Source organism: Chamaea fasciata, unplaced genomic scaffold, assembly GCF_029207755.1.
Source record: "Chamaea fasciata isolate MVZ Bird 193981 ecotype frontalis unplaced genomic scaffold, bChaFas1.0.hap1 SCAF_1, whole genome shotgun sequence".
NCBI lineage: Eukaryota > Metazoa > Chordata > Aves > Passeriformes > Sylviidae > Chamaea > Chamaea fasciata.
Window position 1 is genome coordinate 143,928,929 of NW_027094086.1, and position 27,908 is coordinate 143,956,836.

General features: G+C 37.5%; 1 protein-coding gene across 3 annotated transcripts in view; it reads left to right on the forward strand.

Moving 5' to 3' along the window:
* NCAPG2 (non-SMC condensin II complex subunit G2) overlaps positions 1 to 27,562 on the forward strand; it is a 46,083-nt gene extending 18,521 nt beyond the window's left edge. For 2 of the 3 annotated variants that reach the window (XM_066200700.1, XM_066200708.1), the window contains exons 11-28: positions 2,371 to 2,496; positions 3,351 to 3,530; positions 4,545 to 4,697; positions 6,424 to 6,646; positions 7,872 to 7,993; positions 8,457 to 8,630; positions 10,885 to 10,955; positions 11,232 to 11,385; positions 11,552 to 11,725; positions 12,218 to 12,328; positions 12,443 to 12,586; positions 13,352 to 13,451; positions 13,734 to 13,918; positions 14,741 to 14,884; positions 16,730 to 16,833; positions 19,831 to 19,928; positions 20,147 to 20,249; positions 24,166 to 27,562. In XM_066200700.1, the coding sequence (XP_066056797.1) occupies positions 2,371 to 2,496; positions 3,351 to 3,530; positions 4,545 to 4,697; positions 6,424 to 6,646; positions 7,872 to 7,993; positions 8,457 to 8,630; positions 10,885 to 10,955; positions 11,232 to 11,385; positions 11,552 to 11,725; positions 12,218 to 12,328; positions 12,443 to 12,586; positions 13,352 to 13,451; positions 13,734 to 13,918; positions 14,741 to 14,884; positions 16,730 to 16,833; positions 19,831 to 19,928; positions 20,147 to 20,249; positions 24,166 to 24,217 (2,418 nt within the window). In that variant the 3' untranslated portion in view covers positions 24,218 to 27,562. The remainder of the gene's footprint in view (positions 1 to 2,370; positions 2,497 to 3,350; positions 3,531 to 4,544; positions 4,698 to 6,423; positions 6,647 to 7,871; positions 7,994 to 8,456; positions 8,631 to 10,884; positions 10,956 to 11,231; positions 11,386 to 11,551; positions 11,726 to 12,217; positions 12,329 to 12,442; positions 12,587 to 13,351; positions 13,452 to 13,733; positions 13,919 to 14,740; positions 14,885 to 16,729; positions 16,834 to 19,830; positions 19,929 to 20,146; positions 20,250 to 24,165) is intronic. The other variant, XM_066200715.1, reaches the window with a different exon arrangement.
* Positions 27,563 to 27,908: the final 346 nt, after the last annotated feature.

Genomic DNA, 27,908 nt, shown 5'->3' on the forward strand with positions numbered 1-27,908 from the left:
TTGGGGCTTTTACCAACACATCTTTTATAAGCCTTTATGCAACTTTAGGTTTTTCTAATATAAGCCCCTATGTAACTTCTTCATCTTTTTTCATGTTCTTATTATGAAAAGCAAGTGTTATACAAGCATAAAAGAGATGTGCAGTGATTGATTGTTAGTATGAGAAGAAATATGGATATAAAAAATATGGATATTTAGTGTGAGGTAAGTAGTGATTAAGCTATTTCTTATCAAGCTGAAAAAGTCAAGAACCACTCCTCCAGGAATTCAAGCTGTTGAAGGAAGTGACTCCTTTAAAGTGCTTGGTTGTCTTTTTTATTTTTTTAACATCCCACTCATTTAAACTAACATGTCCTGAGGAAGCAGTGTTTTAAATAATTGGAAGTGAATTTCAGAACATGTAAGACCAGATAAAATTTAAAGGAAACCTATGAAGATTAACTGAAGAAAAAATTAAAATACTGTTTCAAAAGGTTCTGAAAGTTCCTCAGAATAGGACAAGCATAATGGTAAAGAAATATTAGTCATTTAAATAAGTGCTGGCTCTGGCATGGAGCAGTCTGTGGATTAAAACAGGCCATGAATTTAAAGTCTTAGGTTCTACCTCACTGAAGACATTGTATGTGCCTGAATATGCAAATACATTTGGCATAAATTCCAGTTAATTAAAGACAGGAATTTGACCTGTGGGTACTCAGTTCAGAATTAAAAGTGAGCTTGATGGAATTCAGTGTAATGCAATTTAAAAGTTTATGGAAATTAGCTTTCTGGAATGGCTGTGGTAGACAAGGTCTAGGTTATTGCACAAAACCACATTTGAATTAATTTTCACATGCAATGTTAGTGCAGAAGAGCTATTTCACCCTGAATTCACATATTATCTTATTATGTGTTAATTCTTAAATATAGACAAGTTCAGAGTTAAAGGATTTTCTACAAATTTTTAGGATAGAATTAAGAGTGATGACCTTTTCACCTTTAAACTGTTTGCATTATCCATAATAAATAAAGGATAACACAAGTCTCTAACTAAAGAATGTATGTATTTGCTTTATTTGCTTTGTAGTATTCCATTTAGAATTCCTAGTAATTTTCTTGACTTGAAGAATTTGAAATGTTATGGTTCTACTCCACCATATCAGGATTAGTCAAAAAGAGAAATCCAGAACAGATTGTAAATGAAGTAATTGTTACTCATTTCTTTTGTGTTTTTCTGGTTTCATTTGTCATTATTTTATTTAAGTCTAAGTATTACATGGTTATTGCCGTCTTTCTTTTCCCTGCCTTTGATCTCAATGTGCTTTATGACAAGGGAAGAAGAAAATGGGATGATTAGAATAGTCAAGAATTTCCCTGAACTGTTTCATCTTGCTGTTGAAATTAGGCCTACTTTGCCTGTTTTATTGAGAGATTTTGTTTTTTTTAATTGGACCAAAAATCTGGACAAAATTCTTCCTTCTCTCTTCTTTCCAAGCAAAGTCAGCAGAGGTTTTAATCATTGCACTGCTATCTTTGAAAAATAAAATGCAGTTTGGTGGTTAGATTTCAGCTTTCTCCTTGAGATGCCTTGAATTTCTTTATGGTTTTGTTGTCTGCTCTCTTTTTCTGTGCTTTAAGGTTCCACAGGATCAATTATATTTCACTGAATGTCTAAATATGCACCTTTTTCTTCTTCATTTTTTGCATTTGTGGCTCTACAACCAGTAAAATATATGGTGGAGTACACTGCAAATTGTTAAATATGGTAAAACGTTGTAATGCTTCCCACAGATTTTTGATGAGCTGCCTGGGGCTCAGAACACGGTCCTAATACTTATCTTACTGTTACGTTCTGTTCTTCAGAGATGCAGAACTGAATATGTTTTTGCTGGATAAGTTACTCTCCATGCTTTCTGGTACTTGGTTACTCAATATTATTTTCTTGAAGAAATAGGCTTGAGCTTTTCAATAAAATCACCCGTCTCTTGACAAGCAAGTTAATTAATCCAATCTGATTGAATTCAAGACTCTCCTGTCCTGAATAGGAGCTTTAGGGCCACCAAGAGAAATCCCAACTGCTTTTAATTTATTCAGTATTACAGAAAGCAGGAGGGCTCTGACTTATTCCTCTGGGTCACTGGAGCTGATAGGCTTTGAAAGCTGATTGTAACCATAACTCAGGTTTTACTGCATGGGCTGAAATGTGAGATAAAATATTCAAACTCATATGTGACTTTAAGTTCTTCCATCCATTTATAAATTCATCTCTTCCATCTACTTAATTAAAAACACTTGTTAAAATGTTTGGAGAACAGTATTTGACAGGATACACCTTTGAATATTAACAGTTCATCCTTATGAAAAAAAAAATCTTTTCCTCCTTTGTTACAGGCCAGAAACTCAGAAGTTCGAGCAAATGCAGCATTTTTGTTTGTTGATGTTTTTCCTCTTCGTGATCCCAGTTTTACTTCTGAAGAGATGGACAGTGAAATTCAGAAACAGTTTGAAGAACTTTTTGTAAGTTTTAATGAAACTTTTATCAAAGCTAACTCAAAAAAATTGTTGATGCAATTAAAATTTATGGAATTTCTAGATAATTGTAGGGAAATAGAGATCTGTGGTGCAGAAAATACAAAAGTAAATGAGTATTTTAAATTTCTGTAATATATGTTTTCTGCAGATGCTCTATACCACTTTAAACCCTAAAAAGGAAGTACTTCGGTTTTTTATTCATTAATCTGTGAATGGGAGATGCTTTTGAAAGATGAAATGCATGAGTAATGATCCTTGATCCTTACTTAACCTAGGATTGGGGGGATATTCACAGTTACTATGGAAGCACTCATTGGAAGTTCAGTACTGTATTAATAAATATTTCTGAAATGAAATATAATGGAGACCTAAAAATCTCTTTGCCAGTCCATATGGGTGAGAATTGGCATAGTATTTTCATTAAGAAAATTTTTGGGGATTCCTGAGTAAACATCAGATGATTGAATGAATTTCAAAGTTTTTATGTTGTTCCATAGGAACAGTCATCAGTGTAGACTCATATAAATTGAAGTCCAAATATTCTTAATTAAGTCACAAATGCAAGACTTGATTTATTAAAAAAAAAATAAATTCAAAAGTCCGATGAAAAAGGTTGGCCAGTAGTTATCTTAGTTTTGCTTCTGGTTTAAATTTCCGTGTTTTCTGCAAAATAAAATGCCTTGAGGGACTATTAATACTACAGTTCTTCTATTGTATGACAATTTTCATAGTGATTATAAGGTAGTGGAATGCATTTTGTTTATGATAGGCTCAGGTCAAACAGCAGTAGAGTCACAGTAATCCATATGCTCACAGTATTATTCTCCTGTTTGTTTTAGAGTCTCTTAGAGGATCCTCATCCAGTTGTCCGCTCTACAGGGATACTTGGAGTTACTCAGATCACATCCAAGTACTGGGAGATGATTCCTCCAACAATTCTTGCTGATCTTTTAAAGAAGATAACTGGAGAGCTGGCATGTGATGTAACATCTGCTGATGTTCGATGCTCTGTTTTTAAAGTAAATGTTTTTATCATGATTGTAGTTTTTCTATTCTACTTGATGTACAGGTTTCTAGTATAGGCCACTTTAAATCAAGGAAATTACTTGTTCTTCAAAATGTCTTGGGCAATAGAGTTCCTAATACATGGAGGTTTTGCCCATTTCATAAAAGCTACACGTTTGGAAAACACAAATGTCTTTTTGAATAGTAACTGATTGGCTTTCTGACCCTCTAAGGTTTTTCAATTCCAGTTGTACACACGCTGTTTGGACCAAATAATTTATTTTTTTAGCTATTGGAAATTATGCTTAGACTTGAAAATATATGTAGGCAAGTTCCAGGATGTTCTTACATCAGTGGCTTTAATGCATCCGAAGACATGCACAATTAGGATTTTGTACCCCACTTGGTGTGTGTGAGGTTTGGATGGATATAATTCCAGTTTATCTGGTGATGCCTTCCCCCGTGCATTGCTCACTGTGTTAGAAATAGTTCATCTACATCTTTCTGGCATGTGAGAAATAACTGATAGCTTGGTCAGAAAAATGAACTCCCAAAGCAGCATTTTCACTTGAAGATTTTGTGTCTGTGTCAGTTCAGCCTTAAATTGAAGCTGTCATCCTGTTAATCCTCACTTGTTCCACTATTGCTTCATGGGAGAGCTATCGTGGAAAAGCAGAAAGTGCTGATTTAAAAATGAATTGGAAAAGAGAAATACATTTTTAATTTGAAATCAGCATATTGTAGAGAGCTGGTGTGCTCTCAGGCAAAGGGCAAGGTCATGGTCTTAGTGTAGGTCTGAAGCTGATTAGCCTAAGTGAGTTCACTGAACGCGGTTCACTGTAAATTTGAAGTAATCAAAGCAGTTTTTACCTAAGAATACTGCAAGAAAAATAAGCATGCATAGTGTCTACCCCTATTTTATTTGACATGAGAAGTGTCATGGTCCTCTTCAACAATTTTTAGCTATAGATTTTTCAGCTCTACTTTCTGGATTTGTTTTTTTTTTATTTTATTTTATTTTATTTTAGTGCCTGCCAATAATTTTAGACAACAAACTAAGTCACCCACTCCTGGAACAGCTCCTGCCTGCAACCAAACACAGTCTTCATGACAATTCTGAGAAAGTGCGAGTGGCTTTTGTGGATATGCTGCTCAAAGTGAAGGCTACCAAGGCTGCTAAGGTAGGATAATGACACTTGATAAGTAATAAGGAGACAAAATCAAGGCATCTATTAAAAAAAAAAAAAAGTGCATTTTGAGACTGCTGCAGTGTTCCTAAAAAAAGAAAGAAAGAACCTGCTTTGCTCTGGTAATACTCTTAATATTTGTGGTATCCTGAGTGCTGTGTGGGCCCTTGTTCTCTCCAGGGATGGGCAGGGGAGAGCAGTGGGTCCCAGCCACACTTCCATCAGCTGCCCAACTCTTCTAAATGCCTAACACCTTAACCCAGTAGCTTTTTTGCTTTAGTTCTCCTATTTTTATAATGTCTGTTTCTATTTTGTGCGCACATCCTTCAGGAATTTGGTGTCTTTTTATTGCAAATTTTAATGTATTTTGTGTTCTGCTGTGGGCTCTTACTTAGGGTGATACTGTCCAGCCACAGGCATTATAGCATCTTTGAGCTCTTATTCCACTCTCTAATGTTAATAGTTTCTTAATTTCAATTTTATATTTTAATTTAACAAGGGTTTTGTCTCTTGCTAAGCCTAATAAAGATATAAAACTATTAGAAGGCATCCAGAGGAGTGCTCTGAAGTTGGTGAAGTGTGTAGAGGAGAAGCCAGACAGGGAGTGGCTGATGTCACTTGGTTTGTGAATTATTCTGAGTTTGTTGCCATTAAAGACAGAGAAAAAAGATAAATCTCAATGTCAGGGATTTTCTAGGGGAAGGAAAGATCAGGTTTTTTCTTCATAAAGAAAAAAAAATCTTAATGAGTGTTAGATGTTTTTCAATAACTTCCTATTGATTTAAAAACTGTAATGTGTATCTCTGGTAAGTCCTGGGATCACTTTAAACTTGCTTTTTATGGCAGTTCTAACAGGGACATCCCTAGTTCGAATTCACAGGGTAATTAGCTGCTGCAAATATTCTACTCAAGAGTAAAATAGGTTCCTTGGCATTGGAAAATACTTTGGTTTTTTGAGTTTGTTTTTTTGGGGTTTTTTTGTGTTTTGTTTTTTTTTGTTTGTTTGTTTTTTTTTTGTTGTTGTTGTTGTTGTGTTTTTTTTTTTTTTTTTCTTTTTGGGTTTAATTTGAAATTGTCCAGCATAATTAATTCAGAATCTTCTCACAAAAATTACAAATGTAGTGTTTATAGCTGGCATAACAGCTGTGCAGTCTTTTTGGATTTCATAGCCTATTTCATAACCTACATTATAAATAAACTAGAGCGCTGCTAAGAATGGGATACATTCAGTATTTAGTAATGTAGAATTTGGGATGGTTTTGGAAAGGGTGTTCATCCATACAGGTTTTTAAGGTTTACACAATACTTGTAAGTAGTTTGGTCCTACTTTGTCCTGTGAGGAGAATATGAAACATTGCACACAATGACAAATAATTTTATTTTATGGTGATATCCTTGTAGAGTAAATAGTTCTTCCCTGTATCTCTGGAATTGCATTAGTATTGCAGGTGTATGCAACTGGAATTGAACCACAGTTTTACCAGTGAGTCAGAGATACCAGGAGATTTAAAACATCAGCACAGCAAAATAACATTTTTGCTGCAGAATTTGACCTCCAGTACACATTGCTGTAAAAATAAAAAATGCTTGTATTTTTCAGGTTAATATTCCTTCTCTTTGTTTAGACTATTAACATGGAAATCCCTTAATGAAGGTGATGCTTTTTTCCTCCATTATTTTGATTTAACTCTTTTGACTATCTTTTTTTCACTTCACAAAGTTCTGGAATATCTGTCCCATGGAGCATCTCCTGTCTCGCCTTGAAGCCGACTCTCGGCCGGTGTCGCGGCGCATCGTGAACCTCCTGCTGAACTCCTTTCTCCCCAGCAGCCAGCCCGAGGCCGTGTGGTGTGAGCGCTGTGTCACTCTGATCCAGATGAATCCAGCAGCAGCCAGGAAGTTCTATCAATATGCTTATGAATTTACTGCCCCCACCAGTATAGGTAAAGTACAGAACATTGTGAGCTTTTGGAATTACTGATATCACACCATGGAAAGGCTTTTTTTCTCATTATTTCTGTAACAGTGGCATATTGTTGCTAGATTTTTTTGGTGGTTAGTATAATATTAGTTTGTAGGTTTTGAAGTTCTTGACACCAGCAATAAGCACAGCAGGCAAAGTCATCAACTTTTTCAACACTGAGGAGATCAAAGATTTTCATCTCTGCTCTTAGATGCTGCACTGTACACTCCAGCCCATGGTGGTACCTGGTCCTTCTGTTCCCCTTTCTCCTCAAATATACCTTAAAACTATCTCAGTTGATGCCCTTTCTCATGTAGAAATAGGGTAGCAAATACCCTGGTGCCTTAAGTGATTTGAGATCTTCATGTGAAAGATTATATAGAAACTGAAAAAATGTTTACGTCTGATAATCTGGTTGTCTGGGATTTGTGGATCAGTATTTTCAAGTTGCTCAGAGAAAATCATGAGAAGTCCTCCTTCAGACTGTTTCAGTGAAGAGGGCATGTACTGGCCAGAATGTCACTGCGTTTTGGAAAAGTCCTACTGAACCAAGTTAAATCAGGAAAATTTTGTTTCACAGGAGTTCTGATAAAACACAAGTAATCAGGTTGGAGTGACTTGGGTGAAATGCCCAAACCATTGCCTCTGAACTTATCATCCTGATTAGGTTATGAAATCACAATTATGAAATCAGCTTGTTGTACTTCCACCAGAGTGGGCATAACCCTTTCACTTTTTCTAGAGCTGAGCTCCTCGTTCAGGAGTGCAGTGGTTGGGCTATGACATCTTTTCCAAAGAAAGGGAATTGACATAGGAATGAACATTGACACATTGAATGTATTCTTGAATGTGGGTCGTTAGGTTAACAGCTATGCCAAATTAAATGTAGGAGTTGTGGGAGCTTCCTCTGATTCTGATTTGATAAAGTGGTGGTTGTTTGGGGGTTTTTTAGTATACTGTTTTAACAATAAAATTACAGAGCCTGATGACAATGTTGTCATTTCTTCTTCATACTTGTGGATATAAAATTTGTTCACATTTTTTCCATGTGAAAGGAAATTTCTCCGTTTTTTCCTAGCTGTTTCTTGTTCTGTTGCCTACTTTTTTGTACTGACTTTCCAGTGAATTATAATTAGAAGCATTTATTACCAACATTCTTAGCAAATACCAAATGTCTAATTTATTCTTACACACTTGAAATGTAGCTAAATTGATGCTCAGTATTCGGCGCTGCTTGAATGCCTGCATCCAAAAAGCAATGAAAGAGAGTCTTCATGATAGTGGGGACGATGATGATGAAGATGGAAGTCAAAGGGAGAACAGCAGTGTAAGAACATCCACTTTATGCTAAGTTCTGGTAACTTCTGTTCAGTGGTGCTTAATGTGAGACAGAATATGACAGAAAGTCTAAAGGAAAGCCCTTGGGCATCTCTGGAATTGGAAGGGGGGAACTGCCGTTATTGGATTTTCATGTCCTGCAGTAGCAGAAATTCGGTCAATAATAATAGAATAAGATAGAAGGAATATGAAGCGTGTTTTAAATTAATAGTTGCCTAATTCCAGTGCTGATTATTAATTGGTTCGGTTTTGTAGTTAAATTATTTTTAAAATTACCATTGCAAGGTAGGTGAAGTTAGAAAGATTAAGGCTGAATTGTGGAGTTCCTGTTCTAAAACAATCACAATGCCTTTGTAAAGGGACTAGAAGGATTTTCAGTGTCTTTTAAGCCTTACTTTAAATTTCTTTTTGAAAATACAATTGGTAATATCATCTAAGTGTTTTTATTTCAGGTGTTGGATAATGTGTTGTCAGTAAATGATGTAGCCAGCATGGCAAGTTTGCTGGAGATCACTGTAATACTCTGGAGAAGTATCCACAAAGCACTAGATCACAATGAAGATGCCAAAGATTATGCTATCAAGAAGTTTGCTTCTGTACTTCCTGAATATTTCAAAGTATTTCAGGTAAAAAAACCCTAGATTTTCCTGTATTTTCTCAGTATTTTGTTCAGGTGCTTTCATGTTTTATGTCTTTTCTCTATTTTTATGGCATTAAGTATTCTTTTTCATTGTTGCTGTAAACAGCAGCAAGTTTCTTGGAATCCCGCAAATGGGAAGAAACTGTTCTCCAGCTGCAGTGTCTGACTGATAAACCATTATCTAAATAGTCAGCTCAGAAATACTTATGCAATAAATTGCTCTCCTTGTAAGGTTTTTCTAGGGTTTTATTCTTTTGAATGTTTTAGAACTTTTGGGAATTAGTAAATATAAATGTGCCATTGCAGAATAATTACTTGGTGTACATTAGAATCCACATGTTTCTCTACCCACTGTCCCCCAGACTCTTCCACCGGCACCACTTCTTATGATTCAGCTGCAACTGAAGCAGCTGTGGCTTTTTTTTCACTGAATATGAGCTGGCAGGGTGCACTCACAGCCCAGAAAGACAAACATGTCCTGCTGACCTGCTGGAGTGAGTCCAAAGGAGGGCCACCCAAATGATGAGAGGGATGGAGCACCTCTCCTGAATGGAGAGGCTGAAAGAATAGGGATTGTTAAGCCTGGAAAAGAGAAGGCCTTGGGGTGACCTAATTGCAGCCCTCCAGTACCTGAAGGGAGCCTGCAAGAAGGACAGAGAGGAACTTTTTACAAGGGAGTGTAGTGACAGGACAAGGGAGAATGGATTCAAACTAGAAGAAAGTAGGTTTAGATTAAGTATTAGGAAGAAATTCTGTCTTGTGAGGCTGGTGAGACACTGGCACAGGTTGTCCAGAGAAGCTGTGGATGCCCCATCCCTGGAAGTGTTCAAGGCCAGGTTGGATGGGGCTTGGAACAACCTGGCTAAGTGGAGGGTGTCCTGTGGCAGGGTGGTTGGAACAAGATGGTCTCTAAGGTCCCTTCCAACCGAAACCATTCTGTGATTTTGAGGTTTCTGCTAGTTTGAACACTAATATCTGTTGATGCATTTATTTATTGCTTTGGTTTTGATATAGTCAGTTAATTAAAATCAGTCATTTTCCAATTGTCAGTCTCCTTGCTTTAATTGTTTTAGTGTTATTCTTGAAGAGGATGCTGTCCTGAGAGTGGCCAACAGTGGCTGCTGCTCCCAGAGTGAATTTGGAAGGATTACATACTGGATATGTTTTTCTTAGTTGATGACTTTAATGCTGAAGCACCCTGAAATATGGTGGCTGTTCCACTGCAACTTTGCTTTAGATAATCAGGGAGTGAAAAGCAGTTTTTCATTGCTACATATTATTCTGCAGCACAGACATACAAGTGCTCTCTACCCTGAAAGCATTTGGAAGTTGTCAAAGACATTCCAAATCTTTTTGGTAGGGAATGTAGCATCCTTTCTGAAAGGGTCTGGTGAACAGACAAGATATCCAGCTTTAGCAAGCAACCTCTTTGACTTTGATATTTTTATGGTGAGTAAGCAGCTTGGATCTAAAAGGACCTGTCATCAGAGGCCTAGTTCCTGAAAGGCTACAAACATACTGAAGCAGCCTGTCTTCTTCCTGAAAAAGCTACAAGTATATTTTAAGGGTTCTTGTAAAAATATGAGCTTTAAAAGGTTTTAGATCTTGGAATGGCTAAGTAAGTGATAATTTCTTTTGGCTGTTTCCATGAAGCTTGGACATAGAGATAAACCGTTTTTGAAGAGTTCTTAACATAGATTGGTTTCTATATAACCTGAGTGACATTATGTTGTGGCCTAGACCATGTATTATAACACATTGTGATGAATAATAGTGCATTAAACATTACCATTGTTTTATAAGAACCCTTTTCTTTAGAGTGTTTTAAATAAGTTTGTGATGTGAATGAATATTCATTTAAAGCACTGGTTACTTGAGATAGATGGTGGCATGGTTGTGCAATTAAACCTTATTCACTACTGGGAAAAAAAGTAAAGGAGAGCTGCTATTTCTTTTCCAACGAGTATTAATCTAATGGAGTCATGACTATTCATGGTGGCTATTCTGGCAGTTTGTCAGAAAGCTGAAGGATACAAAAATTGACCTCCAACAACAGTAATCAGACATTTCAGATTGCAAGCCACATATTGTTTTGAGCTTCTGTCAGCTCCATTTGTAGTGAAAACGGGAAATCTTTAATCTGAGAAAATGTAATCATACTTTTTCAGTACTCTCTTTAGTTTTGCCTGCATGTGTGTACCTTTACATTTGCGTCATACGGTGTAATTCTTTTATCCTAGGACGAGCGGTGCATGACTCCACTGATTATTCTGGCATCCTTTATGCCCCCTGCTGCTATTCCTACATTCAGGTACTGTTTGGAAATCCAAAATGCAAATGACAAGAAATTTCTTGATGGCTGTATTTGTTAATTTTTCACAATCTGATATATTAAATGCCCATTCTGTTAAATTAAGACACCAAAAAACTGTGATGAGTCAGTAAAATTTGTGATGTTCAAGTCTGTCTAAGTTGTTGGTGAATCCTTTGTTTGTATTATTTTTGTAAAGACTAATTTAGAAAACCAACTTTTTTCTGCACTTATGGGTGTAAAGGTAATGTATGTTTTTGTCTGTTTTCTTTTAAGCTGTGGTGTGGTTTCCAGACTCAGAAATATTGACAGTGGAGCTGACCAAAGCAAATATTCCATCCTGATTGACTGCCTGTGCCGCTGGGGCCAAGTGGGGCACATTATGGAATTAGCCTGTGATTGGCTGTGTGATCCACTCACCCCAACAAAGGTGTGCAGATACCTATGACAGGGAATACTGGAATTGCCAGACTGCTTTAAGGCATCATGCTTTTTTAAAATAGAATAAGTTATGCTATATTACTCTTGCTTTGAAATCAGTTCTAAAGTCAGACACTGACAGAGCTGTACTGGTTTTGTGCTTCCTTCCTATTCAGAATGCTAACACATCTAAGCGTCGAGTACGAATCCACGTAACACATGAATCAAAGCCAGACTTAGCAGTTGATTACATTGAGTATTTATTGACTCATCCTGTCAATCGTGATTGCCTCCTTTCTGTTCCTAAAAACAAACTGAAGAAGCTTTTGAAAATCCTCGGTGCTGCGAAGGTAGTTTTCTCCTTATCATAAATAGTGCTTATAAAATCAGTGCTTAACATCATATATTGCCTGAGTCAAACAAAAGGCCTGCAAGAACAAATAAATGAGGTTCATGATCCCCTCTTCCTTTGTAAAAAGATTTTCCTTTTGATTTGTACTTCCAACAAATACTCTAAACTGAAAGGATAGTAGTTCAGAATTGTTCATAGGTGGCAGATTCTAACCAGCTTCTCAGTTTTAGGTGTCCCAAAATTTTTTGTGATCTAGTGTTGAGTGTTTTTAAGGGACCTGACTTTTAGAACATGTGAATAAGGAAAATCAGTTATGGCATTGCAAAATAGAAGTAATTAAAGTATGCTTGTTGCTTTTTTGGGGTTGGTGCTTTGCTGTTTTTCTGAGTTTGGGGTGTTGTTTTTTTTTACCTTTTGTTTGAAGCTGTTGAGGAAAGAAACATTTGAAAGGGTTTTCTGAAAAATATAAATGTAAACCTTGATATTTCAGAGGATTCTTGGCTCAATTCTGAAAGGAACAGATTCTGGTGGCTGGAATCAAGCAACCAGCCTAAGAGCCTTCAGCCTGTTCTGCAGATTGAGTATTCATCTTCAGCACAAGGTATGAATATAGCTTTCCAAAATAAGCTGGAGTTACAGTTGACAGTATAAGGAAATTCTAGAACAACTGGAGAGACAATAGGTAAACTTCCCTGTGGTTTCTTTTTTTTTTCAGTTTTCTGAAGAAGGAGAAGATTACCTTTCACTTCTGAAGGAGACAGGTGCTTGGATAGAAAGTCAAGTTGTACCTTTTATACTAGCAAGTGATCAAGAGGATGGTATTTCAAAACACAGTGATGTTTCTGAACTAATTATCGAGGTTAGAGGATTCTTATAGTATAAATCAAGCTGCTTTCAATTTGAAAAGCTGTAGGTGTAGCAATTTGTATGCAGACAAACTTCACTGGCATTTGTGTCATCACTTACAGTGTCCCTTACCCTGATCTTGATTTGCCCTTCAAAGAAAGCATTTGATGATATAATGTGGGTGAGGTTTTAGCTAGTTCTGAATTGTTTTCTGTTGCATTCCTCTGACATTTAACCCAAGGTGGATTTTAGCACTGAGCTTTTGCCAGATTTTGGTGATAGGAAAGATTTGGCTAATTTTGGTCCTAGTCAGTGTCCTTGAAAAGGCCAGCTCACATATACACAGATTGATTAAAAGTTCTCACTCTGTCTATACTTCTGTCTTATCATCTGTTTAGTGCATAACAACTGTGTGTTTGCAGGGTAAAGCTCTTTTTGTCTGGCGGTTTTAATTTTGCTATTAAAGGCAGGTAGAGATGTCATATTTTGCCTCAGTAATTGCTAAGTATCAATGCCTTTAATCTGAGCCTGAGTAAAAAAGAGAGGATTTACTGCCCTTTGAGAAACCATTTACTGTTGGGAAAGGGCAATGGAAGCATTTGAAGGACGGGTTGGGATTTGTGCTTTTCAATAGGTGTGAACTGAGCGACTCCAGTTAGATACACCAGCTCTCAGGACACCTTGGCTAAGAGCTTGTGGTTTTATTATTTTTGAGTTTTACCAGATGGTTACTTTACAAAAAGTTTGGGTTTCCTATAATTTTGCACCTCTCTTCTAGGGCTACCTGACAGTGTGTAAAGATCTCATAATGGTGGGCCTGGGTAATCTCACATTTCAAACACACCTTTTAGAAATGGCTCTACTGATTATGCAAACAGGTAAACCCTATTTTGTACTTATAGCAACATCTGCATTTATACTTAGCTGACTTTTATTAGCAATTCAGTTAATCCCTAACTTTTGAGGGTTGGAGGGAACACTGGATTCATACTTAAAATATTAATTGGATTATATGAAAATTTCAGCTAAGGGTGATCAGAAACTAAATGTATTGTCCACACTTGTAAACTATTACTGTTTGTTGTATCTGAGTTTCATTCTATGCTTGTATCTGATGAATATTACAACTTTCATATTGTGAAATTTATCTCTTTCTCTAGAGAGAGGTGGCTTTTGTGCTCCATTGTTGCTGTGTGCTCTAAAAGAAATCATTGAAGCTTCTTTAAATCAGAATACTGAGACAGAGGAAGTGACAAATCTTTTCCACACTCTGCAGAATGTCTTTCAGAAGATTTTAGAATGTGTGGCATATAGACTTAAGAAAGAACAGGAAAAAGGGATTCAGGTATCATCTTACAGTTCAAATTGCTACATAATTGCTATTGTGTAGATGAATCCATATTTTTTCTGCAAAGGGGTATACTTGGACACTTTGAGGTTGTTACCACACTATTACCTACTCTTTGGGTAGACACATGATTATATTTTCAGTTAAATTTTCTAAGTTTTTTTGTTACCTTTTTTTTGTTTGTTTGTTTGTTTGTTTGTTTTGTTCATTTTGGTCTCATCATGACAGAAGAACCAGTAAATTGCAGAGCAAATGCATTCTGTTGCCAGTGATCCTGGACCGTGCTGATACTTCTAGGTTGTTAATCTTAACCTGCAATTAGATGAACTTCCTCAATCCAGAGCAAAGGATTTGTTTATATATATATATATATATATATATATATAATGATCTTGGAGGGAGAAGAAATTTTCTTTATTATTCATTTCTTTTAGCCTGAATGATACCAACTTCAAAATATATATGATGTTCTAAAATTCTTGAAAATCTCACATCTTCACAGAAAAGTTGACTCCTTGTATTTTAAAGTAGTTACTAAATAGTAGTGAAATGGGTGGATCACTGGGAAATTTGATGATCTACTTTTCCTACTTCTGAAAAGCATTCACTTTTTTTTTGTAAGAGCCACTGCTTTGTTCTTTTCTCTCAAATTTATGAGGTTGTTTTGTTGGGTTTTTTGTTGTTGTTGCTGATTCCGCCTCTGATCCCAAGTGACTAGAATACCTTAAAAGCTTTCCAGGTGTGGTCTGCACTTCACAGAGAGGCTTGCTGGTGTGTTTCAGTTATACTCAAAAAATGTGTTTTTCTTTTTGGTCTTAGTTGATTCACTCTATTCAGATGCCTCTTGGAGAATTCATCCATGCACTGCAGTGCTGGCATTCCTTGTTCCCAGCAGTTCACCAGGGTGTACTCTCCACTCTCTTGGCTGCAATAGTTGCAGAGATAAATTGTGTGCTACAGGAGGTAAAGTTAATCCTGATTTTCTTTTTTCTGTTTAACACTTTCTGCTTTTTAAATGTTATGTTGGAATGACAGAACTTTATTCAGAAAATTGATCTTTGTACTGCATTTTGTGTGTGTTGGCATGGAACAAACAGGAAATTTTATTAGCTGTAATTTCATATTAGAGTTCATCTCTCAGTTTTCTGACTACAGCCTGTGTAGGAACAGACTTGTCCTGATACCTATTTCAGTATCTGCCTTTGACAGGAGAACTTAGCAGTTCGGCAGTGTTGGAGACTAACAACACGGGTTCTGGAATACTCCCTCTGTGCTTTTGTACAGGGTCTGGCTGGGAAGGAGTCAGCTTTCCTCCCTGCAGTCCCTGTGCTGCTGTGGTTGGCATTGGTGGCCAAGACACTGTTGAGGACACAGCAGTTTGTTTTGGCTGTTGCTGAGCAGTGCTTGCAGAGTGTCAGTGTTTCCCTGGTTCCTTCACATTCACTCTAAAAAAAAGTAAGGCTGTGGCTGGGCAGGAGGCTGAGAGAGGGGGCACAGCTGAGGCCATGGACCCAAACTGATCAAAGGCTTGTGCCACACCAGACAATGTTGTGTTCAGCAATTAGAGCTCGGGGAAAGGAGGAGGAGAGGGGCTTGTTCTAAACCTACCTCACTTCATCTCACCCAGCATTAGGGAACTTTGGAAGTGAACCATTGATGTGTGACACATTCCTATTCCCTATTCTTGGAATGGTCCCATAGAGTTCTGTAGTCCTGTTTCAAAGCAGGCTGATGCCCTGCTTGGCACTGATCACTTGTGCATTCTCTGCTTCCATACAGAGACATGCCACGTGTTGCATCTCTTTTTTGGTTCCTTTGGATTCTGTGCAGAGGATTTCCAAATATCTGATCTGCATTGCTTTGGAAAGTAAAGAAAGAATCTCTAATACTGAAAAGAATGTAAACACAAAAGTTATTTCATGTTCTGAAAGTCCAAGGAGCCACAACTGTCCTTGAAGGAGAAGGGCAACATTCCAAGCCCATTTTTCTAAGGCAGGGAGTGTTAGGAGCAAAACGATTAGTAAGATTGAGAACTAAAAAGGAAGAGCAGGGGCTCTTTAGTAGAGGCTGTACTTTTGCTGTGGGTTCTGGATGTGTCAGAGCAAGAAACAGTTGCCAGAAAGTACCACAGAGCAGCTTCCAAGGTTCTGTTCCAGAAGACAGTGAAGGAGGACCAGCTGTTGCCTGCAGATATTGATCTGTCCGCTGAGAGGCTGTGAGGGGACAGGTGCTCTTTACAGATGATGCAGAGGAAACATTTCTGGGCTTGAATATACTGGAGAATCATACTCAGATTGAGCGTTCATTCCAGTCACTCATCTGAGCTGGGGTTTTCCCTGCCCCCAGGTTGTTGTAAATCAAAATTCAGTTCTAACTAAATATTTGTCATACTATTCAGAACTTTATATCAACAAGAGCAGGTATCCAGAAAATCACTGTCACTGAAGTTGCATTTAGAAATCATGGATGCACACTTCATCTTGGAGCCACAGAGTGGATTCATTTGTGTTTAATAGGCTGTGCCTTTATAAAAAGTGACCACCAGTGTAGTTAAATGAAACTTCTGGTGAAAGCAACTGCGGAGAATATTTGCCTTGGTACAAATACCGTTTCGTTTCAGCCTTTCTAATTTAAATTAGTTTTGTTTATTTGGACACAACACAGTTGGATTACAGCTATTCAAAGAACACTTGTGAATGTTCTAATTATTTAAGGATAGGTCCTGGTTAGTGTAATTACTGAAATGCAGTATTCTCCATACCTGTCTTTCTTGAGCTACAATGGTTGTTGACTTTTTTTCTTTTTCAGGCTTCCAGTGAAAAAGACCTGACTATGCCAAAGACTATTTCAGACCTTCCCCCTCTTTCAAGCAGTTTAATGGCTGTAATTTTGAAGTCAGTTAATGTTGTCAGGTAAATAGTTCTATATTAGTTTTTCTAAGGTTTTTACTAATATAGAACAGTTTATATGCTGTCAAAAAATTTTAATTTCTAAATATAAATAAATTTTGAAGAACCTAATTGCTTCCTAAATTTATCTGGATTATTTAATAATCCCTTTTTCTTGACATGTTGCCTGTAGGAATTGATTGCTGGGGTTTAGTCCATTTTTCTAACCAAGAGTGCTTCTTATTTACAAGACTGTTAATCATTATGAGTTTTTTAATCATACATCTTGGCTTGCTTCTTTCATAAGATACTTATAAAGCTGAGTCCCCTCAACACAGAGATATTAAGATGAGATAAAATATTTGCCAGAAATAGAATTAATCTTTTAGCTGAACATCTGCAACGAGGTGTCATGTACCTATGGCTGGATAAAAGTCACAACATTCAAAATAGAAAGTATCTGAGTGCTAAAAGCTTCCACAAGTGAGCTGATGTTATTTATTTTTAAAGACTTAAACTAGGTGGGAGGGGAAGGGTATTGCTGTACTTTGGGGGAGCCCTGAATATCTTCTAAAATTGTCACAACTGAATTAATTTCATTTTGCATGGTTTTTTCATATTCAATTTTGCTTAACATGACTGTACACGCTAGACTTGTTTTAAATTATACAGGGGCTTGGAAGTCTTATTTTTCTCCCTGACTTACCACAACTACTTCCTCTTCTAAACTTTTACATCTGACAGGCACTGAATATCCCTGTCTCTGCTGTCATGAGGTGGTTTTTTTTCTTCTCAATCCTTCTCTAATTCTAGTTGAACTTGCAAAACAAAAGACTCCAGAGACTCCAGCAAATCCAAGTCTTGCTCTTCCATGAGGCAGCAGCTCTCCATCAAGGTGTTCTCTTCTAGTGCTAGTGAAGCAATTATTTTACACAGCTCTTCTTGAAAGAGATGCAGAACATCAGTTAATTCTTCTGAAACTTTCTTGTAGTAATCAAGGTGAATCTTGTCCATTCTTGGTGGAGAAAACTGCAAGTTTGGGCCAAACTCCTTCTGAGTACTTGGGAAAAAATTATCTTCTAGTAGTTATCCTTTTGGGGCAAAGATTTGGAGATAATTTCCATCTGATTCTACTGGTGCCTCAGAACTGAGACTACTTTTAAGGCTCTTTTATAAATCTGTATTGATAGGCCATAATCAGAGTCCAGTAGTAAGTCATTCATATTTCAGAAATCTTTACGTCAGCATGGAGGCCATTGATATTACAAAATCTGACGTGAGCTTCTGCGCTGTGAGCTCACAGTCATCTTGCTCTGAGCTCTGCAGAATCTGTTTTATTTTCTGAAGTAACAAGTCAGTCTCTAGCACTGAATTTCAATCCCCAAAGCAGTGATAGTACTGGGAGGCTTGGCCATATCTGTCCAATTGTGTGAGTATCCTTCATTTTAGTAGGGAACTACCTGTATGGGAACCAATTACTCTACCTCTGAACCTTATATGTATTTTTAAATAGCTTATTGTTCTGTTCTGTTTTATCTTTGCCTGCAGGCTCATGTGACCCTTTTTCAGAGGGAGGTGGGGAAAGGCAGCTGCAGTGAGTCTTGTTACAGGTTAATGAAATTCCAGTGTTCCTTCATAGAGGTTAAGAATGTGCTTAGTGACCCAAACAATGATAACAACGAAGTCAGGACTCTGATCCCAGTTCTGTCCATTAGCAATTTAAGAGCAAGGTGAAATGGAATCAATGTCTGGTCACATTAGTCCACAGTGAGACAATGAAACTGATGCAATGCACGAGCAACTTCATAATGCTTATTTCTGAACCTAAAGATTTTTCATCTTTCTCAGCTCTTAGAAGCAATATTTGAATTTCTGCAGAACATTTTTACTGAATCGGTTCTTAACTGCATATTTCATTTTGATATCTTAGCACAATAAAAGCCTGAAGAACAATTGAAGTCAGAACTGGTGATGTATGATGTTCAGTTTTCATAACATATAATAATAGTGCTAAAGGTATTTTGAAATATTTTAGGGAAAGTTACTGTAACTGCTGCTCTCAGTTTCCCCTTTACTTTTTCACAGAGCATTTAGCTTTGTGCTCTGAGGAGTATCAGGATTACGGATCTCTTCCATCTCCTGTTTTATCCCTCTTGTTCTTTTATTTTTCTCTGATACTGAGAATTGCTTCTGAGTTAAATTTGGGTTTTTTTACCACAAACACTAATGACCAGTTACTGTTTCCATTCTGTGGTATTGACTTGTTCCCTACTGCAGTTTAGTTTGGTTGTTAGAGCCCATCTGTGACTCTCATTTCATTGCTCTTACCTTGACATATATCCCAAAACACCACTAGGGTTTGGTGGTAATACTTTCATCTCTTGCTAGGTGTGACAAAATCTCATAAGATACATATTGATTTAGTATTTTACAAGGAGCTGCTGTCATGGTTCTGTTATTCTGTCCATAGTTTCAGTAACTAAAATGTTTCTTGAAAGTGTTTCAGGACATTGTTTAGTTAAAAATTATCTTCATTGGGTTGTAATTAGAAATCCATCTATTTTAATATTTATGAGAAACATATTTAAGGTCAAAATGTTAATTAAGCATGAGTAGTTGCTAGCAAACCAGTGGAGTCATAGAATGTACTTTTTCAAACTTCAGTAGAATTTTGAGTTAGAAATTTCAGTACAAATTCTGTGAATTAAATTCCAGTAGAACCAGTAATTTTTGCATTGATTGACTTTCCTAAAATATACTACAAGCTCTTCACTTCTCTTAACAGCCACTTTCTTCTGTTTGCAGACTTTATTTTCTTCCCAAGCAATTTACCATGCTTTCATATTCTCAGTTCCAGAGGAAGCACAGAGTTTTTAGTTACCCACTCACACTGCTTTGTCCTTGTGTGGTATCTTTGAAGCTGTGGTGGCAGGGTAGCATTATTACAAACATATTCTGTTCAGTTCTATTTTGAAAGAAATATGGTTTATAACGTATTTTTTCTTTATTTTTTTTCTTTAGGTCAATTTTAAATGAATTAATGGAGCGCATTCTTTCTGAAAAAAGTGAAGGGATTTTTAGTCTAACAGCTACTGTCTGCATTGTGGTTATAATTAAAGGTCAGTTAAAACATTTTTGTCCTTTTTCCATCTTTCTTTTTATGTACTACATTGAAATACAGAGTAGTTAATCCAGGACAGTGAAAATCCAATTAAATATCTGATCTTCCATTAAGCAATCTTTTATGTTTAAAGTTATGCTATGATAATATGGAAGAGTGGGGCTGTTTTTTGATAAATTAATATTTTTGTCCAACATTTCAACTCATTTCAAATAGGTAAGCACAAAACTTCACTTCTAAAGGATATTGCACCTGCCATTCAAAGGAAACTGATAACATGCAAGGATGCTGCCACAGGAGAATCCAGCAGCACTGAAAGGTAGGTGTGCTGTGGGAAAGGAGCACTGAGCTCTCCTATCCCCTCTCTGCAATAATTGGCTCTGTTCTGTACTTACATAACACTGTTAGAGCATTCTGAGTGATTGACTGCAAGGTTTAAAATACTGGGAGGGGGGGAAAGTGGGAGGTATTGAGCCCAGCACAGTATTAAATTTCCTGCCCTTGTATCTGCTGTGATTGCAGTCTTTGCATATTTAGCTTTGGCCTTTTTTCATTTAATATGAATGTGTTATCACTTGATCCTGTATATTGCAGGATTCACCTCTGAAATCCAGGTCTGTTTGCAGCAGGGGTAGGACAAAGCAAATAGTCCAGTTACTATTTGTTATTGCTAGATTTTTCTCCCACACTTTGGCATTGGGCATATGAATCCAAACCTATGCAGGCAGTAAAAATTTAACTGACTATAACGATAACTTTGAGACCTTTCCACATGTGATTTTATTTTGCTTTTTGTTGGAGGGGATTTCAAGTGTCATATCTGGTGTATCTTTTGTGCAGAGTTTTTTGAAAGTGCTTGGCTGCATTGTATTTGCAATCTGTTATCTCAGACCTGTCTAGAGAGTCATGATGAATGGTTTAGCCTTTAGTGTCTCAAACTTGCTTAAGTCTTAAAATTTGTGAACATCTGATTTCTGCCTAGTTATTGAACTGCCCGTGGAATCCAGAAGGGTGCAAAGGAGACACTATAAGCACAAACACAGAATGTGAAGAAACCAGATTGAGGTTATGGACATTAATCCAAAATTACTGAGAAAGTTTGCAATGCACCACTCTGCATACCTAAACATGCAGAGGCTCTTGCAGTCTTTCAGTCTTCAAGCTAGTGATCCTTCCTATTCAGTCAAACAATGGATGTAGAGTAGACAGGCTTTTAAAAAAAAACAAAAAAAAACAAAACAAAAAAAAAAACAACCCAAAATAAAAAAAACCCAAAACAACCAAATCCCAAAAATTCCCAAACAAGCCGAAAAGCCCATTGTGTAGGAACCTCACTGTATAGGAGCTTCCTCTACTCAATGGTTCCTTGCACAGCTCTCCCAGCCTGAGCCACACTCTTCCTCAGTGTGCTTTTTGTGGATCCCTGGCCTGAGGCACGTTGTTCTCTGGCATTTTATTGCCTTGACATAGACATGGGTGGCTGAGCTGTGCCTCCATCCAGAGGATGGTGCTCTGGGATCTCTTCCACTACCTGGAAGAGGCCTGCAGGAAAGCTGGAGGGTTGCTTGGCTGTGAACAAAATGTCTTTTGGTCAGGACCTAGCCTAGAAACAAAATCAAACACAAATAAACAAAACCCCATTCTTTTTCCCATGAAATTATTTTATGATGGGTTGCCAAGTGTTCTACTAGAATATTTTTAACAATAATAATAATAATTATCTGCAAAAGAAGGAGAGTGGCAGGGTATCGTGTTTCAGTTTGCACTTCTAATCAAGACAGTAGAAAAAGCTGTGAAATTAAAGTGAATCTTAACATGATTAAATAAATAGGCACATTAAAGTGAGTAATTGCTGCTACTTGAGAGCACTACTGACTATAAATTTCAGTGAGAACACAGATAATTGCTTTATGAATCTATATGATCGTCTCTGCCCACTGAACTGGGACAAATCAACCTGCATGTTGGGGCAGATGAAGAGTATAAGATGCTACACAGTGTTTTAATTTTGTTATATATGAGTGGCTACATTTGTATAATACCAGCCCAAGAGACACTTGGAGATGAAATTCAAGGCTTAGGGATACAAATATGATAATGGGAAGATTTTTTTCTATGAATTGGAATTGTACTGTGACAAAACTCAGAAGCTATTAGACTGCATTGCAGAATTTGGAGGGGATTCATATTTGTACAGTAATGTTGGGGAATTTTTTCTCTCCAGAAGGGTAAAATAATTGATGCTGGAAAAAGTTTTGGAGGAAGTTCTGCAGTGATTAGGTTTTGCACAATGAATTAAAGTGTTTATCGTCTCACAGCTAAGACAGAATGTCAGACTAGGCTGGGCCTCTGGTGGCTTCTGATGTGCCATTTGTAGTGCTCTGCTGCTTGTATGCTAATGTACAGCTAAAATGTGATTATACATGGTCTAAAGCATACCCTATTGTTTGTAAACTATTTTATCATCCTACTTTGGCCTACCAAACACCAAGTTTTAGTTATGGTGTGCTCCAAGCTAGATCACTGGTCATAAATTTGAAGACAATCCTCTAACACACAGTACTGTGCTGCTGCTTGCTAAAATACATTACTGGGTTTTAACTCATTTTTAATAATATTACTATTTTTTGCTTCTGAATGCATTATCTCCTAATAACTCCTTGAGGGATTATTTTATTCAATACCCAGGTATACCAGGAAATGGTGACATTCTTTAATTTCCCAGGAGAACTGGTGTTCTGTGCTAGCATCTTAACTTCAGACTTAGGAATAATCTCTTACATATTAGCAATGAAAGAAAAAAGTAAAAAAGCTGTCTGGTATGGTAATTAAGGTGCTGCCCTTATACAAGGAATTGTTGCACTAATTCAGAAGCAAAACTTTTCACTGCAATTTACTTTTCCCTCTTCAGCTGAGTTAGTGGTTTCAGATGGTCCTGTGGGTCTGTAATTTAAAAATGCTGTTCAGTGCATTTAAAAATTCTGGACAACATACAGTATATTGAGAGAATTTCCTCAAGAGTAATGGCACACACATTAGTTTAGCTTATAAAATGCAAATATTTATGCCTAACAAAAAAATGCAGATAAAGCTGTCAATGCAGTCATTTGGAGGCTAGAGAAAAATGTCTCACATTCTGTAAAACCTAATGTGCTATAGGATAATAACTTTTACTTAATACTGTGTATTTACTTTATTTGTCATTTTGATATATGAGTATTAGAATTTAAATTTAGCTAATGGCTGTGCTCAAAGATAGTTCTTTAGTATTATGATTTAGGTAGCTCCCAAATTCTTAATTGCACTTTGATTGCATCTGTAAATTATGCCTCTTGCATTGTTTTGGTGTATAACTCTGGGTATGATTTCTCTGCCTCCCATCTTTAAGTTCCCTAGAAAGGTACTTGGTAAAACTGACTTCAGCTTGTTTGTTTGGGAGAAGCACAGTTATTTCAATTGATGGTTTTTGGCTAGTGCGCCAATGGTCCTACATTACAAATCCATTGGTTTTTTAGCCTTAAACTGTAACAAAATAAATTTCATACAAAGCTGCATCGTGGCTAAATCCACAGAACTTAACTAATTATCCTAATTCTGTAGTACCTTGTAACGCTACCTTATTTTGACATTGGAGTTTCATCCTGGCTTAAAGGCTGTGGCACCGTAGAGAGACTTGTGTAATTGGAGATTGGAGGCAGAGTGGGACTAAGAGGAGTGTGAGGGCAGCTGGAGGATGCAGCTTCTAACAAGGATAAGATAGAAAGCTCAGGCTTGGAAAAAAGTTGCCACGAGTGAAAAGAAAAATAATAAAGACTGAAGAGTGAGGGAGCTATGAAGAAAGGAAAAGAATGAAAAGTGGTCTTAGAATGAATTATCTGTAAAGGATTTCACTGTTTTGTTTCAACAAACGAGTAACAATGCTGTGCAGAAAACAAATGGGTTCTTTAACTAGATGATGAAATATTAGAAAATGTGCTTGAATTGACATGGTAATTTAAACTGGTTTGCTGTTGGTTATTCTAGAGACAGAAATGATCAGCAGAAAAATGGAAAAGTTGAAAGAAAAAGAATCCAGCTATTTCCAAAGTAATTTGTAAAGGCATTTTAATAAACTAATATGGACTAACTGGTCAGTGAAATCATGTGGCAGCTGTACTCTGAGAATCAAATAGTTGAGGATTGATTTGGCATTTAGCATTTCTAATTCTGTTACGCATTGTTTTATGGCATTTCAGATTCCTGTATGAATCATCTCTGAAAATTTTGGATGAGTTTTTGAATCCTTGACCACGCAGAAGCTTTTGTCATGAAAATTGAGGGAAGATGTATTGCTTTTTACAAAACTTATCTTGTAAACTTGTAAATTGTTTAAGATTGCTTTCTGTTATTCTGTACATTTAAAGCAAGCAAAATGTATAAAAGTTTGTATAGAAATTATGTAATAGTAAAGATTTTTCAACAGCTGCAAAGGGGTTATTCTGTATAAAAATGACTTTTTGGGGGGAGTGTAAAATCAGCATTTTTGTATCTTTGTTTTTGTAAAACAAATAATAATTGTATAACAGATATGTCCCACATAACCTCAGTCCCTGGGAGAACTAGAGCATGTTCCTAGAGGTTACAGAAATGAATCTTATTTTGATATATGTGAGGGTCAAAATGGTGATTGGGAATAGCCATCATGGCTTTACCAGGGGCAAGCTCTGCCTAACCAGCCTGATTTCCCTCCCTTTTATAGAAGAGAACACAGCATGTCCTGTTCCTTTTCTTGGCAAGGACTTACACAGTCTTATACAGTATCCTTACAGCCAGACTGGAGAGAGATGGGATGGATGGGTAGACTTGGAAGATGAATGGGAAACTGGCTGGACCATCAGAGTGGAAGAATAATCTGCGAAGGGGTGAGATTGGCAGCTCTGGTTGTGGCACTGCTGAGGGCAGGCCCAGCTGCCAGGGCTGGTTGGTGTCAGGGTGAGCAGCAGCCTTAGGCTGATGGCAGATGACAGCAGCTGGAGTTGTAGCTGACCCTGAGGGGCATCTCCTGATGTTCAGCAAAGACCTGGACCTGATGGACAAATCCTGCACCATCCACACAGGCACCTGCATGACGGTGGCTCCTTGCTGCCTGCAGAAGGATAAAGGAAAGACTTCCCCCAGAGATGAGTGGAGGAGATGAGGCTACAGAAACAACATGGAGCAAGAGAATGTTTTGTTGGACATGAAAAACAATCATTGTAAGAGTGAATTGGAACTGGAAGAGGTTGTTCAGAAAACCTATGCAATACCCATCCCTGGAGATGCGCAGAACTTGGCTGACAAGGAGGGCTCTGACCTTCCATGGTGTCACAGCTTTGGAGTCAGCCCTGCTGAGCTGGGGATTGGACCAGATTCTCCCCTGAGCTTGCTCATAACTTGAATATTCAGGTGATTGAGTACCCAGTGCACAGGGGAGATATGTCTTAGCTATTTAACAGACTTGAGTAATATATAAATTGTTTTATATTTAGGTATTTTTAAAAATTAGAGCTATTTTGATAAGTTAGTACTAACGATGCAGATAATGCAGGTTTCTAAGCTACTTACTTAATTATCATCATGCAACCAGATCTGTCCCAAGACTAACAGAATGCTGATTGCACGATGTTATTTTACCTTAATGGAGATACCTGTAACTGACCTGTCTGGGCTCATGGGATGGTTCACGCCCAGCCAGCATCCAGGCACCACCCAGCTGCTCCCTCATTGCCTCCACCCCTTTGGACATGGGGGCAGGACTGAAAGGGTACAAGTCAAAAAGAAACAGCTGAATCATTAAGAAAAAAAATAATAGTACTTTTTCAAATTGTGAGCAAAAGAGATAAAAAAAAAAGAGAGAGAAATTAAACCACCTAGCCAGTCCCTGGGCAGTGCCCTCCCCACAGCCTGCCCCCCAGTTTACTGATGAGCATGGTGCCATAAGGTGTGAGACATCCCTTTGGTCACTTGGGGTCCCCTGTCCCAACTGTGTCCCCTCCACCCTCCTGGTGCACTCCCGGCCTCCTTAGGGGTGCAGTGAGAAGCAGAGAGGCCATGATGCTGTGTAAACCCTGCTGAAACATCCCTGTATTATCAGAACTGTCTCCAGCACAAATCCAAAATACAGCCCTTCCTAGTGTGAAGGAATTTATCTCAGCCAGAACCACAGCTCCTGATGCTTTAGTTTTGTCTGGTTTAGGAGATTTAATGGGAATTTCCAGAAGACGATTCAACCACAGACCAAGATTGCATCCTCCAGCTTAGGCTTGGAGACATGAACAGGTAGCACTTGGTTATCTACAATTAAGTGAAGTGATTCTCAGGGTGGGCCTGTGCAAATAGCTATTGAGTCTCCCATGTTACTGAGTGGCACTGATGCTGAAGTTAACCAATTTGGCCAAATTAAGACAGGCTCTTCATTCTTGATTAAGATTTGTGCAAAGCTGTAATACCTCCCATCTGTTTAAACAAACATCTACTCTGCTGGTTTTCTTTCTGTGCTAAGAGACTGTAGGATTTTTTTTCAATATCTGCTGTCAGTGCGAACATCAGACCCATACTTGACCTGGTACATAAAACTTCCCTACTGGATAAAAGCTGTTTTAGCTGGAATGTTGATATTTAAAAGCAGTGCAGTTCTTAATAAACAACTGGCAGGCTTTGCAGCAGGATAAGACAGTGTGTGCATGGATTCCTGGGTTCCAGGTTTACCTCATCCAAACAGTGGCCTGACCACAGAAACTAATGCTGGCCCAGCAGGTAGCTGCAGATCTGCCAACTGTTTATCAGCATCTTTATAAAAACTGTGTTCTTTGGCCTTCATTTTTCTACATCTGTTAACAGGCAGGTGTTCCGGTAATGACCTTTTAAATCTTCTGATTAAACAAATTACTCCATGAATATGTAAATAAGTTTCTTTTTTCTGCTTCTCAGTCTCAGTATTTGCTCATATCATTAGATTAAAAAAGAATCCAAATTTACTGCCTTGTTTTTCCTCAGTGTATAATTTTGCTTTTTTCATTGAATTGATGGTATAGATGCAGTAGCCCTGTGCCAGAAGGAAATAAAGGTTGTTCCATCAACATCAAAATATGTGGATTTCCTTTGAAGAACTCAGAGGTGATACTGCTAGGAAGGGTAAAAAATTTAAAGATAAACCTTTGTCTTCCTGGTGGCTGGTTCTCAAGTGGTTCTTAAGAGGGTTGAAATAATTTTTTGTTAGTCCTGCAGCTGGTGAACATCTTTCAGCTCAATTTCTAGTCCGGCTCCACTAAACTGCTCTGTCATGAAAAAGCATTAGCTTTCTGCAACACAAATAATGGTGTTGGGATTCCTTGAGCCAAGGTCTATTAGGGCTTTCTTCTTAGGCCTTTGTGGCAAATTTCACAAGAATATCAGAGGAGTTCTCTGTTTCACTTTCTTTCTCATTGCAAACTTTAATCTTGCAAAAATTTAAATTTACATTTTCCTTCAGTTTGGAAGATACAAATAAATAGGACATTTCTTAAGCTGTTATCTCTTGTAAACCTGCAAAACAGATTTGTTTCATCTTATTAATCAAAAGTGCTGTTGGGGAAGAGGTGTTGTTCTTTGGGTATGTTTGAAAACTTCCTTAATCTTGAGGCCGACCCTTTTAGATCTGTTCAGCTTTTTGAAGAAGTTGAGCCTGACTTTGATTAATAAAATTGCTTGAAAAATGAGCAAGAAAACACATCTATAACACTCCTTTGGACAACTGGCAGGTGCTGGTGATGAAGATCTGCCTGCAGAAGAAACGTTCTGGTCACAGTTGTACCTGTGAGTGCCACGTCTGGAGCTCTTCCCTTTATGCATATGCATTCAGGATCCATGAGACTGAAGAAAGCAATAACTTAAAAGTACTTTCAGAAATCAATGTTGTTTGTAGGGACTTGGGCTCTTTTTGTAATGACAACGTTCATTTGCTTTGTTGTCTGGATGGGAA